General features: G+C 44.5%; 1 protein-coding gene across 1 annotated transcript in view; it reads left to right on the plus strand.

The window, feature by feature from the left end:
- The first annotated feature begins 12,257 nt into the window (after positions 1-12,257).
- Positions 12,258-15,448, plus strand: part of LOC139673219 (transmembrane protein 263-like) — a 205,897-nt gene continuing 202,706 nt past the window's right edge. The window contains exon 1 of the mRNA XM_071558451.1: positions 12,258-12,382. Coding sequence (XP_071414552.1) covers positions 12,377-12,382 — 6 coding nt within the window. The 5' untranslated portion in view covers positions 12,258-12,376. The remainder of the gene's footprint in view (positions 12,383-15,448) is intronic.

The raw sequence follows: 15,448 nt of genomic DNA on the forward strand, positions 1-15,448 counted from the left end.
AGGGATAGGAGGGGCCTTTGAAGTTCTGCCATACAGTTTTACATATCCATTCCATGGGGAAAAAAACCACCAAAAACTTGAATCAAGAGATCATCCGTAGTTTAATTAATTTTCCTGACTGCCAGAAGCAACTGGGTATTTTTCAAGGCTAAATAATAGACTGAAATTCATAACACCTGATAACACATTATCAGAAGTTGTCTTGTAGATGCAAATTGCCTTTTTGATGCTTCTTGTCTAAATTGCCTGCTTCAATATTTTAGCAGAATAATGTTCAGGTCTTGGTGCCATTATCTATCCAAATAATTTGATTACACAGCTGTAACTTGCATTCCTTCTCCTGTCAGGCTTTTCTTATACTGCCTGTTGGTATTTCTCATTGTTAGCCGCACTGTCCTTGATCTGCCAGATATGTCATCATTGCCACTGGTTAGAAATTTTAATATGATATTTATCAGGTTAGTGATGCTTAGTTTCACTTTGTTCCGCAGCAGAGGACGGGCACTTCTTTCACCAGGTAATCCAAATACCTCTTGGCAAAATGTTAAATGACAAAGTTAGGGAAAACAAACACCCGTAGGTGTTTAAGTATAGCGGTTTTCCCTAGCCTTGTATCAGTAATAGGTATCATCACAAGCAAAAGGAATATTTATGGTTTTCCCATAATGAGAAAGCACAGAGGCACTGTGCCTGGCTAAAGCATTAGAGTGAATGAACCTGAAGGGAAACAAAATTCAGAAGAATGAATGGTTGTGTGGCTGTCAGTATCCAGTGGACTATCACTCTAAAACTCTGTTCCTCATCTATTCACATAAAGGTCATGCAGGAAATTTCCAGTGAAAAAACAGTTGGCATAACTCAACTGTGTGTTAACCTTAGGCAGCCCATTACTTTTCAGGAGGATTCACAATTATCTCAATATGTTTAAACAGGCCAGTTGTTCTTACTTCATAAAAAAATTCTCATTTTTAAAGTAACGATATTAGAAAATATTGCACTCACTATAAGATGATTCTTTTTAAGGCTCTGAACAACTGTGTATTTAGACAGAAGTCAGATTCTGCTGAAGAGCGTTTTAAAATAACTTTGTAGCCATTAAATGAAACTATTATACTACACTATATAAGGCTGAAAAGAGTTAAACAATAAAATACACACAAACCCTCCTTTGTGTTTAAAATTATGTTATGTAAGAGTTATCTGTTTACAGATATGATGTCTTTCGGGATGCTACAATTAGTGAAAGCATGCAGTTCATGTCTTATTAATGACTGGGAGAAGAAAACGAGCTTTCCTGCTTTTCAGTTGCCAGTCAGTTAATCAGTTTAGAATAATTTAATCATTGACCCTGATCAAGTACAAAAAAATATTTTGACTTTTGTAGAAAAGGTCAAAATCACAAAAATCAGATTTTGCAAATCTAGTCCCTAGTCCTCATTTTGTCTCAGTTACCAGGCAGCAAAAGCAAACCATTCATAGAAAAGGTAACTATTGAGCATAGTATACACTTGATACAAAAATACATGAATGTTAGTTTTTATATATTTAGTCAATTCAAGTGTCTGTTACAGCATCTTAAGTCCTGGCATATATTGAAATATTTCCACATTTTAGGTACGCTTTTATTTAAAAGAAAGATTTATTCTTTAAGAGAAAAAGTCTCCAGCATAAATACTGAACTATGCTGAAATTAGCTTAAAACAAACACATGTTTGAATTCAGTTCCTCCTAAACCACTCCTGCACAGTGTGATCTCTGCTATTTTACCACCACTTACCTGTTACCTTTGAAGTGTCAGAACGATACTATAAAATTAGACAGAAGAGGTGCAAGTCCACAGACCCTGCTCTGGAGATAACTACAGGTGTAACCTGACATGATGGCTAGAGACAAGAATCAGCGGAAGGTTTTACAGCAAAGTTGATTTTGGAAGCAGCTGTAGGCAGAAGAGAACTATAGCTTTTGAACTTTATGCATGGGGGAAGTTGGGGTCCTGGAAACACGCTACAAAAGTTGATTTCAGTATTTGAGTATCTACATACCCAAGAACTGAGCCAGATGGGACTGGCTTGTCTACAGTTTCCCTGGTTCTGGCAAAAACTGATCTGAATCCAGTGTCCAACTGCAAACATTACCTAAATGCATTGTTTTATGTAAAAGTTGTTCAGACACATAATAGAAGTCCTGATTTAATGCTGCTCTCTAGTGGTTTGCCATTTGTGCAAGTGGGACACATTTACAGAAACAGTCAAGAACTTTCCATCATCATTCACAGCCTGCTAACTCCTTTCATCCCTCTCTCAGCACCAACCACTAATTGCTTCCTGTAGAAAATGCTTGCAGGCATGAAGAGTCTGTCCTGTAATTTATACTGAGAAATGATGCATCAGTTTTAGCCTGAACCATCTCAAAACTTTAGCTTAGCTTCTGCAGTCTTGTTACTTCACTATTCACCTTCTCCAGATACATATTAGACATACAGATGCCACAGTAGATTTCTGAAGTGCTCTGATGGCCCCTTAGGAAAATTAACCATTTACCTGCATCATTTTCTCTAAAGGGTTCTTAAATCTTCAGGTTTATTTTATTGATGAGTCCTCCCAAAAGCTTTTGGAAAGCTTATACTGCAGAATGCAAATACCCCTCTAGCTGTTTCCTAGCTCCACTTTTATTTCTCAACATAGGTCATTACCCCTTTCCCTGGTTTGCCTTGAAACAGAACAAAGACAAATGGGCCAGAAGGGAGCAGCCAGAAAAGGGCTACTCCATAAGGGGGCTCCCTAGGAGCTGTGGCTACAGCAGTCTCTCAGTACCTCAGCACAGCCTGTTTGACATGGTGTTGATGCACATCCAGAAGCTGAAGGGAGAGTCAAGACTAAAAAAAAGGGCATGACACACATTCAAGATCCAGGAAGGAGACCAAGACTAGACTAAAGATATATGCTCCTATGACACAGCCCAGACAGTGAACAAAGGCCAAGGCCAAAGCCTAAATGGAGACCCTGGGCCAAGAGGCAGAGGCTGAGGGCAGAGGTCCCAGGTGAGGCCAGTCAGGAGCTGTTAAGGTCTATTGGCCCTCTCCATCCCTAAAAGCTACAACATGTTGCAACTCACTTCCTATACCACAGGGTGGGCTGTCCAGTGAACACAACTGCAGCATACATAACTACATCCACTGGATCTTCATGGGCTTCTTCAGAGACCCCTAGGAAATTGTATTGCAGGCTCTGGGAAAGCTGTTGATTCATCCCCAGCAGATATTTGTCCCTGAGTCTACTACTTCCACTTCTATTACATGTTTCTTCCAGCAGCAGGTACGGAAGAAATACAATCGCTCATCACTCAGCAGCTGAGCACTTTCATATGAGAGCTGCCTCTGAACTCCTGAGTGAGCATCATTGGTTGTTACTGTTCACTGCACTGTTTTGTGCTAAAACCCTGTCATAGTTCAGCAGGTGGGGCCAGTTTATCACTGTGTGGGGGTGACCAAAGCTATGTATCCTACACCCTCTATCCCATTTCCCAAGAACTGTTAAGTGAACCATTTGCAGCAGCTGCCCAGGGCACACCCAACTCCTCAGGCTGTGAGTTGGGTGTGAAAGACACCTGTGAGATAAGAGCTGTGATAACTCCCCTCCAGTCGTTAGCACCTTCACACCCAGCCTGAGGGTGTGTGTCTGCTAATGGGCCATAAAGGCTTCCAAAATAAGCCCTGACTCACAGAGTCAGATCACCCATTGTGTAGCTCCCCACGCTGGTGGGGGGGGGAGGGGGGGGTGTGGAGGGAGAAGGGGGAAGGGGGGGGAGGGAGAAGAGGGGGAGGGGGAAGGGGAGGGAAGGGGGGAGGGAGGGGGAAGGGGAGGGAAGGGGGGAGGGAGGGGGAAGGGGAGGGAAGGGGGGAGGGAGGGGGAAGGGGAGGGAAGGGGGGAGGGAGGGGGAAGGGGGGAAAGGGGGGAGGGAGGGGGAAAGGGGGGAGGGAGGGGGAAGGGGGGGAAGGGGGGGAAGGGGGGAGGGAGGGGGAAGGGGGGAAAGGGGGGAGGGAGGGGGAAAGGGGGGAGGGAGGGGGAAGGGGGGGAAGGGGGGGAAGGGGGGAGGGAGGGGGAAGGGGGGGAAGGGGGGGAAGGGGGGAGGGAGGGGGAAAGGGGGGGAAGGGGGGAGGGAGGGGGAAAGGGGGGGAAGGGGGGGAAGGGGGGGAAGGGGGGAGGGAGGGGGAAAGGGGGGGAAGGGGGGAGGGAGGGGGAAAGGGGGGGAAGGGGGGGAAGGGGGGGAAGGGGGGAGGGAGGGGGAAGGGGGGGAAGGGGGGAGGGAGGGGGGAAGGGGGGGAAGGGGGGAGGGAGGGGGGAAGGGGGGGAAGGGGGGAGGGAGGGGGAAAGGGGGGGAAGGGGGGAGGGAGGGGGAAAGGGGGGGAAGGGGGGAGGGAGGGGGAAAGGGGGGGGGAGGGAGGGGGAAAGGGGGGAGGGAGGGGGAAGGGGGGGAAAGGGGGAAGGGAGGGGGAAAGGGGGAAGGGAGGGGGAAGGGGGGGAAGGGGGGAAGGGAGGGGGAAAGGGGGGAGGGAGGGGGAAAGGGGGGAGGGAGGGGGAAGGGGGGGAAGGGGGGAGGGAGGGGGAAGGGGGGGAAGGGGGGAGGGAGGGGGGAGGGAGGGGAAGGGGGGAGGGGGAAGGAGGGGAAGGGGGGGGGAAGGAGGGGAAGGGGGAAGGGGGGGAAGGGGGGGAGGGGGAAGGGGGGGAGGAGAGGAGAGGAGGGTACTGGGTGTTTCCACCTGGACCTGAGGGTACATACTCTTGGAGTTTGAAGACCTCGGGGAACCACTCCTTGCTTTCAGAGAAGGATCACAACCTTGACAGGAGGAGCCCACCACTCTTCACCAAACTGTGACTGTCATCTGCACCAGCAGGTTTTTTTGCTTCCTTTTGCTTTGGGCTTGGGGGAACCACGTGGGTCTCAGCACAGGGGATAACAAGCGCCATTGAGTTCATGCTCCAGAGTGCTGGGTTGTACTTCTGAGTTTTGTGGGTTGAGACCAATTTCTCTTTGTGTCATTGCATTTGTTGTGATATTGTTATTAAATTGTGGCTCTGACTTGTGATTTCTTTTGTGTTATGTTTGTTTTCTCCTGCCAGTTTACATTTAAACCAGCACAAACCCTTTTTTATCAGCAGTGATATTTGCTCTGAGGCATTTTTTCTGAACCTGAGGTTTCCTCAGATCAGTCCCCATAAGGAATGATCTCATCAGAACCTCCATAGCATGTGTAAGCCTAAGGGATGCAGAGTGTTACTCCAGTAACCCTATCTTCTCCTTTACTATCTTGCTTATCTACTGATTCCATCAACTTTGATAGATTTTTGTTTGTGTCGCTTTTTCTTTAAATTCTCTTTTAACCCATGCCAGATGTTGGCACTTGTCAGAATTTACACTGCACTTTATTTTCACTATTCAGATATGACTTCCATTCTTTATTTCTGCTGCTTCCTAAGTCTAAGCATGATAGTTGTATTTTTACAATGTTTATCTCAGATAAAGATATTTTCTTGCCACTTTCAAGTTTTTATCCTTTTAGCTGCTCCTTTTATCTGACTTCTTTGCTTTTGGGGAGTTACACTTTTTAAAGATTCATATTACAAGTGTGAATTTTTGAAGTCTTTCTCACAACCAGAACTTGGACTTTATACAAACATACAAACAAATATACACATACCTGTGCATTTCCACAGTAGCTTTCAGAGCAAGAAACCTGAAACCTTGCTAAGAAACAAAGTTGGTTCCATATGCTAGAGATTACTTTCAAATGAAGTTTCTTAATAGATAAGCATCGAGCACCTGGGAAAGAACAAACATTTCTTTCATAAATCTGCCACAATGAGGCTTCAGAAATAGAATAGGTTCAGTTTCTCTGCATGTTTGTAGGGACAGTGCATGTTTTGGGACTACACTGATAGGCTAAGAAATGGCATGAAAAATGTACAAGCAGATAATATTGTTGAGATCTTTCTTAGCATGTCTCATTCAAATTATTTTAAAAATATATTGAAATATTACACTGAAAAATGGGATATGTAGCTGTACTTTATCAATAAGGAAATTCAGATGCTGCCTCTCAAAAAAGATGATTCAGGATCTTCAGTAGCAGAATGAGAACTAAGAGTCTCATGTCATCACTCCCTATGTGGTTTGCTATACATTCCTGAGAAGCAATATTTGGCAGAGGAACAGAGCCTCCAGTTTTCATTCTCTTGTAAGCCCTTACAAAGCACCTGGGTGCTACTGTCTCTGTTCTAGACAGAAATTCATGTCACATTTTCAAAGCTGATTGCTAAAGAGAAGCAGCTTTGACCACATTAAGAATTTGAAACAGGTGTGCTAGTTCTCAGGTATGCTTAATACTTGTGGCTTTCACAGGGTTTAGCAATTTATCTTTGAGAAAGCATTAAATGAGTTTCCTATCTTTGTACAGTGGAAGCTTAGTTAGTGTTTCTGTGTTTGATCTCTTCATACTTACTGATGAATCCTGGGGACTGCAGGTAGTAGTTGCTGTGGTACTGGATAGCATCTAGTTAACAGCAAGAACTGGGTCTTTTGCACAGCATTTTCCCATGTGATGTGAGAGGGTTGTGCCACCTTTGTAAGTGACCAAATAATTGACACTTTAGTACTGAAAATTCTGAGTCAGAATACAGTTATGTGCAGCATGTCTGTCAGCACAGAAGAAGCACTGTGGATGCTTGATGAGTAAGAGATTATAAGGACCCCTCAGGGCCACTTAGTCCAGCTTCTGCTGGTGCAGACATTAGTGTCTTAGGTTAGCTTTTTTTTAAATTCAGCCCTTTTCCTCTACCACATGTGTGTTCTTTTTAGAATACTATTCTTAAAGTACAGTTTGTGAATCTTACAGGTACTAATGATGGTTTATTGAGTGTTCATGGGAGAAGTTGGAGTCCAAGAATACACTGGACCCAAAATACTCTGTGAAGCAAAGATTTTTGATGAAGATGGATTGTAAAATTAAGCTCAACTTGTCGTTAGGTAAGGAGCATATCATGACTACTAAAATAGTTGTATTCTGATCGCCATTGCTGACTCCTACAGCACCGGTTTACCTGAGAGGTTTCAACTCTACAATCCTATAGTTCTAAGGTGTTCTTTTCTGAAGTGAGAAAATTGTTGAGCATACAGAGCTGTGAAGATCAGTGTTGAATAGAGCAATCTAGGTTGTGTTAGACAAAATTTTTTGGTTAAAAAAAAGTCAGTTTGCAAGGGCTGTTTTGTGGTCTCTAAGTACTCCTATCTTCCACCACCTACAGAAAAATTAGGCTGCTGAAATGGAGCTGTAGTGCCCAGAATGGAGAAGTCATAAATGGTCAAACAGCGAAGTGATTTGTGCTCTGCAAGAGAGACAAGTGTTTCCAGGTGTGCTGGAGGAATGGCGCTACAGGGAGACAGAAGATAGTTTGCTTATCCCCCAGGAAAATTATAACATTCTTTGCAAAAGCAAAGAAGAAATTTAGGAGCTACTATAACCACATTATCCTTCCTCGGTTTTGGGATATGTATGTTTCCAATAGCTTCAGACCTGACATCACATATTAGCAGAGCTTTCCTGAAAATAAATATTTGAGGCCCTAATTTAATAATTCATCTGAAGTGAGGAGTTTCCAGCCAAAAGTACTTCTAACACTAAGCTGTGAGTATCAGTTGGTTATACTTAACAGGAGAAAAAGCAATATATTCAATATATTAAGCAGTCAACACAGTTTCTTTTATTTATCTTGACTATCTTAAAAATGCTTTTACACAGGTATTTTCCAGGTTTATGTCTGCTTTAGATATCTGATGGGCATGTATGGAAGATACACACTTTATAACATTAATCCTGGATGCTCTCAAAGGTTGAAAATGTAGCAGTTTGACTGAGTTTGGTTTATTGCATTGCTGGGATCTGAGAATAGCAGCAATTCAAAGATTAGAGTTGTGTTATCTCAGAAATCTCCAAACTGTGGCTTTTCAATTTTTTTTAAAAAATTACTATTTATTGTTGGTGAGATTCAAAAGCAGTTTCCATGCTGGAGCCAGGTCATGCAGGCAGACTTATAGCCTGTACTGGTACAGAAAATAATATTTATATAAATTTTGGAATCATACTGGCTTCAATCTGCACATCTATTCCTACTTGATCTCCTAAGATGTTGGTGGGATTCTGGGAGAGACATCACTCTCTATAGTGTGTTATCCATGCCCACACTTCCCTGCCTTGCTTCTCTTATGTTTATGAACAGCAGCTGATTTCTAGGCTATTTTTATCAGTGGAATAGATAAAGTAGGGGAAAAAAATAATTGAACAGGGAAATTTGAGAATCAACTTAGTGCTAGTTGATATTTTAGTCAGATGCTTTAGATACCAGTGTTCTACTGGGAAAGCAAATAAAACTCAGTTGGTCACTGTCTTTCTCCTGGAGACTTACAAGATCTGGATACCTCAAGTATAGTAAGACTAAAGCAGGGAGTGGAGGAAGAGAAAAAGGTGACAGAATGGGAGTCTGCTGTATCTGAACCTGTGCCTTCTGACAGCTGTGGGATTGCCACAGCATCTTTTGAAGTGTGCTATGCAAACTTTGCACTTTCCCTGGCTGCAGCAGAGAACTGAGACGTTAAACCTTTAGCATTTTGGTTTTCTAAATAGCTCATATATTTTTCAACAGTTACGAGAATCTATGGAACTTGCCCATGCTTTTATCTTCAGGGCTAATATGCTAATATCCTGTCTCCATGGTAGCTCTACAGTAGGTAAACCCAGGTCAATTGTTTTCCTTCTAGAGCTATAATTACCAAGACACAGCCCATTGGTGGACAATAGGATGAGGGAGATGAAAGTTTCCTTTCTTGGCAGTAATGGTCCTACCACATTTCCCTAGGTTTAGAAAAAGGACTAACTGCACATGTCACCATATGGAGGCATAAAGCATCACTGCACGCATACATGCAGAGGCACAGGGTTTTGTGTATGGGCATTGTCACTTGCAAGCACATAAGCATACAAGCATTAACAAATATTTGCTCTGCAAGGGGCTTTTAAGGGTTTATGAGATCTATAACAGGTATTTAAACAGCCTGTGCAAAAGACTTTTGTGTGATTTTGTGGTAAGAATCTCTTCCCTAAGAATCACCCCCTCTAATACACTGCTGTGAGTGGGGTCTGAGATGAAACTGGATTCCTGTCAAAATGGTAGTTATGTATAATACTATCAGCTCTGAAGCATCGCTGTGTGCAACTTCAATTAAATATTCAGAAATACAAGAAGGTGTATCCTTTGACTAATGTACTGCCAGACATATTTTTTTGTATGTGTTTCCTCATCGTTCCTGTTCATGCAGCATCCCCAGTGCATGGTTTAATTCATGGTAAATAATTCCCTCTTTCATGCAGCTTTTGCTCCAAGTAATTATCTGGAAGCTTCTGTTCTAACTAAAGTGAGACCAGCACCTACAGAATGAAAGATGCTCCTCTATAGTTTATCTATCATCTAAAGACTGGGGCTGGCTCCAAACCTAATCTATAAGAAGGGAGTCAGACACCTATGGCAGCCCTGCCTGTGTTGACTGTAAACTGCAAAAGCTACACGTGGATTGCATATTGCACTAAATAAGTGAATGCATATCCCTGTTCCTTTTTTACCATGAGTCATTCTGGGATTACAAATAGTTGGTTTGAAGTGTTCACACCCTGTGAGGCCAGACACCACCTCAGGTGCAGACATCTGCTCTAGCCTGACATGATAAGCAGCTTGAACACAGACCTGCTTCTGTGGACGCTGGGGTTTTTCTAGAATTTTCTGTGCCTAGTGATTGGACTTTTCCATTAATATTAATGTGTATTATCAGCAGCTCTTGATGGACACTTGTTTGGAGCAGAAGTTGTTGAATGTGGGTAGTATTTTTTAAAAGCTCTAGAAAGTGTAACTATGTGAGAAGTGAAGCATCTCTGTCAGTTACTGTATCAATGTGGTGACACTGACTGTGACACAGTGACATTTCTCTTTCTGCTGTAGGTTACCAGGTAGAAACTCTCTGCCTGTTTCACTAGGCAATTCAACAACACTGTCACTATTCCAGAGGATGTGTTGGAACTTTAATGTGAATCTAATGCAAGGCAGGGGATGCTTTGGTTGGAAAGATGACCTGAGAGAGGGAGTAAGAGGGCACTATGTCAGGACAGGGGCACTTGGCTAAGGCTGAAATAGACAAATAGATCTAGACTTCATTTACAGCCTGAAGTACACCTGCCGATGCTAGGAAAGTTCACACAGTGCCTAGCAGAGAAACCAGCCAAGGATGTTAATCTCTCATCATTAAAAGTACTGATTTTTATACAACCAATTTATTGATCAGGAGTAATGGGATCAGTGTACTGGAACCTATCTGTCATTAGGAGAAGTACTTCTGCAGTCCTATCCTGCTGAGCAGTCTAAAAGCAGATACAAGTCAAGATATGACAGAATCTGCTGAGAGCACTGCTGACACCAAGTGAATGTCCTTTTTTGATAACAGTTTGTCTTGGTTTGAGATAAGCAACTGCCAATCCCCCCAAGCACAGAGAGAAAAGCCTCCCTCCTAACACCAGGGAAAGGGAGGAAAGGAGAGGGGAAAGAAAAAAAACCACTTCAAATGGCATTTATACTAAAACTACATATATTTTTCACAGAAAGAAAGAGACAATTAGAAGAGAGTACAAATATACACTCACACAAGTCTGCAACAACAAGTTCCCCACTTCAACTTCTTAACGAACACACAAATTCTACTGTCTTAACTACACATTACTTAAGAAAATACTTATTCCCCAGGGAGACAAACTCAAGCAGAAAGGAGAGACCCAGAACAACACAATTTACTTTCCTGAGATACCCTGTGAGCCAGTGGTGGGCCTAGTCCTCTCCATCCCCCCGGGACAGCATCGTGCGTCCTCCCAAGAAGAGGGCTGAGAAGCGACTGCCTTAACCACTGCCACACTGGTTCCTACTTCCCTGGAGATGATGTCGTAATGTGGTATGGAATACAAAGTTACTGGCTAGAAGAGGTCAGCTGTTAGCTCAGCCCAGCTCAAGTCAGCTGACAGCTTCGGCCTAGTCCAGACTTCAGAGCCCAAATTTAGGCCCACCTAGGTGAACCCATAACACAATTACTTTATGCCATCAGTCTACTTTTGCAACACAATTTGGATAAAGCCTTTTGATGGCACTTAATGAAGATGTGCGTTTGCAAATGTTGACAAGCATCTTAAATGTAGTGGTAGACGCCTCTGCAGGTAGGTCTGTCTATTGGGATGAAATTCAACCTAGCAGAACTGTGCTGAGACAAAAAACTTTGGAATCTCAGGGCACAGACCCTTGATGCGGAAGGAGCTACAGAGCTGGTTATAGATGCAGCAAAGCTTTGCCACTAATATACAGAAGTTGCAGCTACCTTAAAGTCTGTCTGCTGCAGTGCCTCTGATCTTATTTCCCTCTGGTTACCCCTACCAGCAGGAAGTACAGAGAATGACTTTCCAGTTAATTTACACATGTTTAGCTGTTTAATTGTATTATGTCCCTAAATGGAGACAATGAATAAAGCAGTGACCTGAGAGTCAGCATTTGAGGGCAGGAACTCTTACCAGCGAAAGGCCAGCAGAGAGTGGCTGAGGGAGCTGGGGTTGTTTGGTCTGGAGGAGGCTCAGGGGTGACCCTATTGCTCTCTACAACTATCTGAAAAGGGTTTGTAGCCAAGTGGGGGTTGGGCTCTTCTCCCCATCAACTAGGAATATGAGAAAGGGAAATGTCCTCCAAAGGAAGATTCAAGTTGGACATTATGAGGAATTTCTTCACAGAAGGGGTGATTAGATACTGGAATGGGTTGCCCAGGGAGTTGGTGGAGTCACTGTCCCTGGAGGCCTTTAAGGAAAGGCTGGACGTGATGGTCTAATTGCCATGGTGGTGTTCGGCCATAGGTTGGACTCCGTATCTCAGTCTTTTCCAACCTAATCGATTCTGTGCGACTCAGTGAACGGCGACAAGCACGCGACAAGTGAGGGCAGAGCCCGAAGAACTGGCTTGTCATCCTGAAGGCTTCCTGGATCCCTGCCTTCCCTGGAAGTTCCGAGCGGAGCATCCCCCGGAGCATCCCTGCCAGCCCCGCGCCCCCCAACATGGCGTGCCTGACCCCCGCGCTTCCTCTTCCGGCCGGGTTGCCATGGCGCTGCCCCCCGGCCCAGCCTCCCCCCGCCCTCCGGAGTGTGTTTACATCGGGCAGGAGGAGCCGGAGCCCCAGCGCCGGGGGACACGGGCACGCAGCCGACGGCCGCCCTCCCTCCATCCGCGCCGGGCGGCGCTGCGGGAGACGCGGCATGAAGGTGATGCTGGCGGCTGTACCCGGGGCGGGGGTTCGGCTGGGCCGGAGCGAGGGGCGGGGGCCGGGCCCGGGCGGCAGCCAGCGGCGGGAGGTGGTGGCCGTGCGCTTCGGAACGAAGCACACAACTTCCAGAAGCTTCCAACTTCGTGGGGGATGTGCTGTCGCTTCTGGGAACCGTATCCCGTGAAGGATTCCCCTCTTCTCTCCATTCAAAGCCGTGTGGTTTCCTGCGGCACTGTGGCTGGGGGGGAGCGGCGTGGCGGCCGGGAGAGGCTGCCCGCGCCCGCTGCCCCTCTGGGCCGGTGTGTCCATGGAGAGACCGCCCTGCTGTCCCCGGGCAGCTTCCCTCGCCCACAGCATCCCCCGGGCACCGTCACTCCCCCGGCGGCCCAGGAGTTCCTGCCTTTGGTGGGACCGGGGCTGGCTCCGGAGCGCACTGTGCTGCTTCCCCCCCAGGCCCTTCTGAGAACGTGGGGGAAATTGTCGCCTTTCTCCTCATTTGCTGTGGAAAACTGTTAGGATAGCGTATCTAACCTGAGCCGACTGTTGGCTTTGGGGCCGTGGGACGGGTGGGCACCGAGGCTGGCTGGGCTATAAAAGTAGTAATATACAGGCTATCAGATGCGAAGTTGTCTTCAGTTGTGTTGGTTAGGGGACAGCAGCACTGTGATTTTTTTAATTTACTTTATTTTCTTATATCTCTTTAATTTTCAGGTGTATGACTTTTGTAATGGTTTCCTCTCATTAATCAGTTTGAAAGAAGTGGCACATCAGGCATTCCTGTCTCCTGAATTTGTCTAACAGTAAAAAAATGTTGATTAGCTAGGTTGTAGGCTCCTGGAGGAAGAAACCATATGTAGGTATGGTCTGTACCTGTCCCGATGGAGAAACTTGGCTTAGGCCTTCCTCTGAGCCTCTGAGTCAAATAAGTATGTGTTAGCAGTTTGCCAGCTTGTGCAGAGTTTGGGTTCTGGACAGTGCACGTGGCAGTCACTCTGGTTTGTGATCGGCTCTCTGCACAAGGGGGTCTTAACCATAAATGTCTGCACAGCTGGCAGATGAAAGAAAAGGGACAGCTTCTGAGTACATGGAATAAATATACATAAAAGAATGTCACCTTCTATGCAGTGTTATATTTTGTGCATTCATTCAAAGCCTGATAGAAAAAGTATATATTTTTTTCTCTAGGAATGCTTATTTGTTCAAATAATGTGGGATAATAAAAGCATGTGTTGATAAACAACACTGTGGCTTTGGGTCAGTGTTGACTTATATTGTAATACAAAACCCCCAGAATGCTGTCTGAACAGTACAACCAGCTTGAGGCCAAAACTGAAAAGATTTCCTTCACCTTCTGTTTTATTGCATGGAGAGTAAACAACTGCTTATTCTTGCTAAGCCCATTACTTCTGCTGAATTACTCTTTTGCCTCACTGGAGGGGGGGAAAGCTCATGGCTATTTTAGATGGGCTCACTCTAAATATAACAAGATATGAGTGGAGTTATGTTCTGATTAAAAGGAAAATGTGTGTTTGGGGTAAATTTTTTTAACCAATTCTTTTTCAAGTATAAGCACTGTGTAGAGCTTTTTAGTATAAAAGGGTTCATAGCTTTTTCTCTGACAGGGTAATATCTTTCCATATATGCCACCCCTTGCCGTAGCAGTTGCTTCAAGTTTCCTCTAGGTAAGATCATTTCAGATGCTTGATTTAAAGTCTTCAGCTGGAGGTGGGGATAATTACCTATTCAGTTAACAAGTGGAATACATCAAACTGCAGGGTTTTTTACTGCAGGAAAGGAGAAGTGAGGGAAAGGAAGACGTGTCTGCGTGGTGTGAGAGTTGGATCTGAATCCCTTTTATGGGCCTGCTCACGAATAGTTCAGTGTGACTTTAAAACAAATGAGTTTAAATTGTTGATCACTACAAGGAATGCATCAGAGCTAAGCTTTTTGAAAAGTATCTATCTCTCCCCTAATTACTGTTATGTCTTGGGAAATACATTTGAGTTTGTGTTATTAGAAGCATTGGTTTTGATGCTGAGCTCACTGATGCTGGTGAGCAGGTTGCTGAGAAGGCAGGGCAGTCAAAAGAAAACAAGTCAGTGCTAGTGTGTGTAAAGATGATCTGCCTACTTAAGTGAGGGAAGAAGCAGGCAAAGGGAAATAAGTGCTAACATCAAGGGAGTTCTGCTGTGGAAGTGATCCTTTCAGGATACCTTACTAATTATTGTCTGGTCGTTGCTGAGGAAACTGAAGCCTGATGTATTTTATTTTTAACTCAATTAAATAAACTAAGTATCCTGTTAAATAGGATAGGGTGAAATAAAGTAGTACAGCAAAGCAAGGCTTTAAAACTTGAGGTGTTGAAGCTGGACTGGATTCAAAATAGTCTTTATATGTACTTTGTTTCTGTTGGATCTCTTTGAATCTTTGGTGAAAGATAGTGGTATCTCTGGGCCCGTCCAGGCTGTGTAAAATATAAAACTGGTTAAAGCCCCTATTTCCTGCACTATAGGACAACAATGAGAGGTGATCAGCTTTAAAGTGGATCATTCCCATATATAGGAACAAGGAAGTGATATGTTTCGAATATGTCAAGAATTTTTGCTTTCTGTCAAGAGCAGATCATCCTGATAGCAATGAAATGCACCTTTCCAGGCTGCATTAGGAGTCTGGGTAACGTGTCTGTCAGGTGGGAAGGGCAGTTCCATTTATTAGGCCAGTGGGGAGATGACCAAATTCCCATCTGTTGATCATGGTGAGCCACTAAGTACTGTCCTACAATACAGTACATTGCCAATATTATTGTGTTGTCTCTGAACACAGTATTTCTCAGGTCTTGGGCAGCACTGGAGAATGTTCTTGTGTCCTTGCTAACTGAATCTCTTTGTGCCATATCTTCAATTGGTTAATGAATTGGGGCATTAGGATAGTCCCTGATGGTTACCTGGTCTGATTGCTGCTGCAGTGCCTGCTGCTAACACTGCTCTTGTTACTAGTCTAACTTAAATCCAAAATCAGAGGAATGAAAGGCCTCTAGAGTGTCAGGTTATATTGACGTCTTGTT

This window comes from Pithys albifrons, chromosome 6, assembly GCF_047495875.1.
Source record: "Pithys albifrons albifrons isolate INPA30051 chromosome 6, PitAlb_v1, whole genome shotgun sequence".
NCBI lineage: Eukaryota > Metazoa > Chordata > Aves > Passeriformes > Thamnophilidae > Pithys > Pithys albifrons.